At 40.6% G+C, this 3,933-nt stretch overlaps 1 protein-coding gene across 1 annotated transcript; it reads right to left on the bottom strand.

The window, feature by feature from the left end:
• Positions 1-3,137: 3,137 nt before the first annotated feature.
• LOC138579781 (olfactory receptor 5V1-like) lies at positions 3,138-3,707 on the bottom strand. The gene has a single exon (XM_069650013.1). It carries the CDS (start codon positions 3,705-3,707, stop codon positions 3,138-3,140), a length of 570 nt encoding a protein of 189 aa, XP_069506114.1.
• Positions 3,708-3,933: the final 226 nt, after the last annotated feature.

Below are 3,933 nucleotides of genomic sequence, written 5' to 3'. Positions count from 1 at the left end.
AAGCTTTTTATGATCCCCACAAACTGGGAGGCACTCAAATTGCTTTACTGGTACTGAAAAATGTACTCCGAGAGGACTCCAAACTTTAGTAAATCAACTGTCGGAGTGTGTCACTGCACCTGATATAACAATTAATCTGAACAAAACCAAAATCATGTCAGTTCGGCCAGGTAGAAATAAACTTTGTCCCAGTAGAAGAGATCTAGAGCTATAACTATCTGGGCTAACTATTGAGAGCCAATTAACGTGGGGGAAATCATTCAGACAAAGTCAAGTGTGAAAAAACCAAATGATGGGGGCATTGAAGAAGTTTGCGAGGCATCATGTGGGATTCTCACTTGCCTCTCTGGCCACTGTATATATCATGAACATTATTCCTAAATAGACCCTTGGAGACACAGTATGGGGCAGAAAAGAGAACAAGAGATGAAGACCACTGTATAAATATCCCCATGAATTTCAATCCACTGCTACCGGTTGAATACCTATTATGTGAGTTGAATATTCGCACTGCAAATTGATGTTATGCATCCAGTATGCTTTGTACTTTTGGAAAATGGTGAAGCCTAGCGAAAAGCTCTGGCTGACCTCCCTTCAGCTAGAAACTAAAACATTGAGGTTCAATAAGCATTCAATATGTACACAAGTGTGGAAAATGGGTGCATACTGGGAAACCGGCCTTGGATTAAATAAAACATTTCTAAAAGAACACATTACGTAGCTTGACAAACAGCAGCAGTGGGTTAACCTTGCTACTAAAGCCACCAGTGGTGACTATACAAATGGAAGGGTCATTTCGATTTTTCCGGGGCAATATATCCATTGCTTTCCCAACTTGTTTCTCCACGATGTGTAGGTTAGACTCAAGTTGAATCTGGTGGGTACACTTGAGATAATTGGTCCTAGAGTAGCTTTGAATAGAGCAATTTGCACGTTTAGACTATGCACGTTAGCTGACATTGGCCCTCATTAGGACCCTGGCGGAGTGGGTTTCCGCCAGCGCTAATCGCGGCGGACCCGTCCGCCGTACTACGAGTTCCCTTAGCGCCATGGAGGTTTTCTCCGCCTGGTTTTACCGGGCGGAGAAAACCATGGCGCTAAGGGACCTCGTTGTTAATTACGCCGCCGTACTTTACGGCGGCGTAATTAACTCCTTCCCCACTCCCATTATACCCTATGGGGCAAGAATGGGAATGGGGAAGGGTAAAATGGGGATTGGGGATTTACCGCTCCGCCAAGGTCGGCATGGGGTGGTAAATCCGCCAACCCCCATGGCGCTATCGGCGGCTTTCCGCCATGCTCCGCGGTGCATTTAGCACCGCGGATTCCGCCAGGGTCGTAATGAGGGCCATTGTGTCGGTTTTACATGTATGTCAGAAATGAACCAACCAAAGACATAGGGCTATTAGAGAAGGGGGGGGGTGAGGATTGGCCTGGCTCAAGACAATCTTTTGAACATGATATTGGAGGAAAATACTGTATCATTCATATATCATTTGCCAACATTTTGTGAAAAGATCAAGATTCTACTTATGGTCACTGAAACTCCCATGAATTGCAAGCTCGACTGCTTGAAGTAAGCTAATATTTGTATGCATTGTGTAATGATTTTGAAAATAAAGAACTATATCATTAATTTTATTTTATTGGACTATCGTAATGACTGTTATAAAAAGCCATTCTATTCAAGCTATTGTGCTGCAGGGCTCCTGAAACTCTGTCGCCAGACTAAATCACTTTTAAACCTGTTGGAGGAATTTGTGTAGATCCTCACAATGTTCTCGTTGCCAAGATAAGTATTTGGATTGTCAACTGGTTGCAACACACCTTTCTCAGTCTGATACTTTATTGTTTTTGATTGCAGAATCAGTCCTTGATGTGGTATATTTGACCACCAGGGGCCAGATAACAGAAACTTTGCACCCGTGCAAATGCAAAATTGCATGGTCGTAGCACTAGGGCAACGTTTTATCCTATTTCTAAAAACACTTGGACATATTAGAAAACCCTTGCACCATGACTAGTGCAGTTTGGCATGGTGTAAACAACTGGGAAAAATGTCTCTTTGTATAAATGATCGGTTTCCGATGTATTTTTGAACCATGGCAATGTTTGCCCTGGTGCTAATACCATTCCGTATTATTAACAGGGCACTTTTTGCACCGGTGCTTATAAAATGGCAAACTGCACATGGTATGGTGCAATCTTTTTTTGACTATGTCCCAGAGTTTTTAGAAATAGGGCAAACTTTACCCTATTGCTAATACTGTGCAAGCTTGCACTTGCACCAGTGCAAAGTTTTGGTAATCTGGCCCATGATGCATTTTAGGTGATGGTGACGATCATAGAACTTAAGGGTCAGCAGTGCAAGACCACTAATATCTGCTTCTACATTTCAAATCAATTTTTAATTTGTTATCACCTCATAATTTGGTGATCTATAAACAATTTGCTGAAAGAGCACAGAAAAATATTCTGACTTGGCACACCCTTCAATGGTCATTCTCCCACTACTTCTTCAAAGACATGACAGTGAGATGCGCCAAAGAACACATGATCATGCATACTACCCTTCAGAGCAATAGTCTCAGTGGCAATGCACTCATCTACTAACTTCACCCCATGACATCATCAAAAGATTGGGAAAGAAGTGCAGGGAGATAGGGTAAAGAGGAATGGTGCTTTGAGGACATAATCATCCTCACAATGTTCCAAATGAAGTCATTAACATGGGTTATTGACTACATATTGAGGATACTGTCATTATCAATCACAATTTGTGCATCTTATACTATTAAAATAAACGTGTATTAATATGGGTGAATTGCATATTTCCCACATGAATTGTATAATGATCGCTTATGTTATGTCTCACATGTCCATGAATATTCTTAGAGGTGGCTGAAGAACTTTTGTCATGAATGCAGACAAATTCATTAACAAAAACCAAAATAGGTAATTCAACTCAATTTTACAATCAAAATTGAACCCATGATTCAAAAAAGGAGATGCATACATTTGTGTTCATATAGTTTGCGCTAAAAAATATTGACTAATACATGTTCAATATTGTTTCATTTCATAGTCAATAAGGTTTGAAATCAATAAACTAAAATATAGTAAATGTCGCATATCTTCTATGATGAATTCTTATTCTTTCTTAAAGCTTTTATTAGCTCTGTATTCTTTAGACTGTATATAACGGGATTACAAACTGGAGAAACAGCGATATATGCCAAAGAAGAAATCTTGGTGTTTGAAAATGTTGATGCTGGTCTCAAATAGGTAGCAACGACAGACACATAAACAACAAAAACAACAGTCAGGTGAGAGGCACATGTGGAGAAGGCCTTGCGACGTCCTGTGACAGACTGGATTTTCAGGATGGAGGAGATGATGTTGATGTAAGATGTGATGATTAAAATGAAGGGCATCACTGTCAATAAGGTACCCATGATGTAGGTCAGTAATTCAATAGGGAGAGTACTACTGCACGAGAGCTTCATCAGGACTGCTATATCACAGAAGAAGTGGTTGATTGTGTGGCTCTCACAGAAGGAGAACTTTGATATTTCTATGGTGTGGCCAATTGGTTCTATGAGTCCCATTACCCAGCATGCAGCAGCCAGCCTAATGCAAACAGAGTTATTCATAATAGTCATGTAACGTAGTGGATGGCAGATGGCGACGTAGCGGTCATAAGCCATGACTGTGAGGAGATCAAATTCTACTACCATCATCGTCAAAGAAAAGTGCATCTGTGTCAGGCATTGAGTGAATGAAATCCATGTTGCTTCCTTGAAGAAGCCGGCCAGCATCGGTGCAAATATGATTGTGGTGAGAAAAATGTCAACAAAGGACAAATTTGTGAGAAAGAAATACATTGGAGTCTGCAGTTGTGAGTTACAATACACTGTAGCAATAATTACAAGA

Source organism: Ambystoma mexicanum, chromosome 3p (assembly GCF_040938575.1).
Source record: "Ambystoma mexicanum isolate Mex_15411 chromosome 3p, UKY_AmexF1_1, whole genome shotgun sequence".
Lineage (NCBI taxonomy): Eukaryota > Metazoa > Chordata > Amphibia > Caudata > Ambystomatidae > Ambystoma > Ambystoma mexicanum.
Note: the sequence above shows the minus strand (reverse complement) of the source record. Positions and strands in the feature narration are given on the sequence as shown.

What these genes read in the sequence shown, in the direction of transcription:
- LOC138579781 (XM_069650013.1), bottom strand. Translation starts at nt 3,707, where the DNA reads ATGGCTTATGACCGCTACGTCGCCATCTGCCATCCACTACGTTACATG.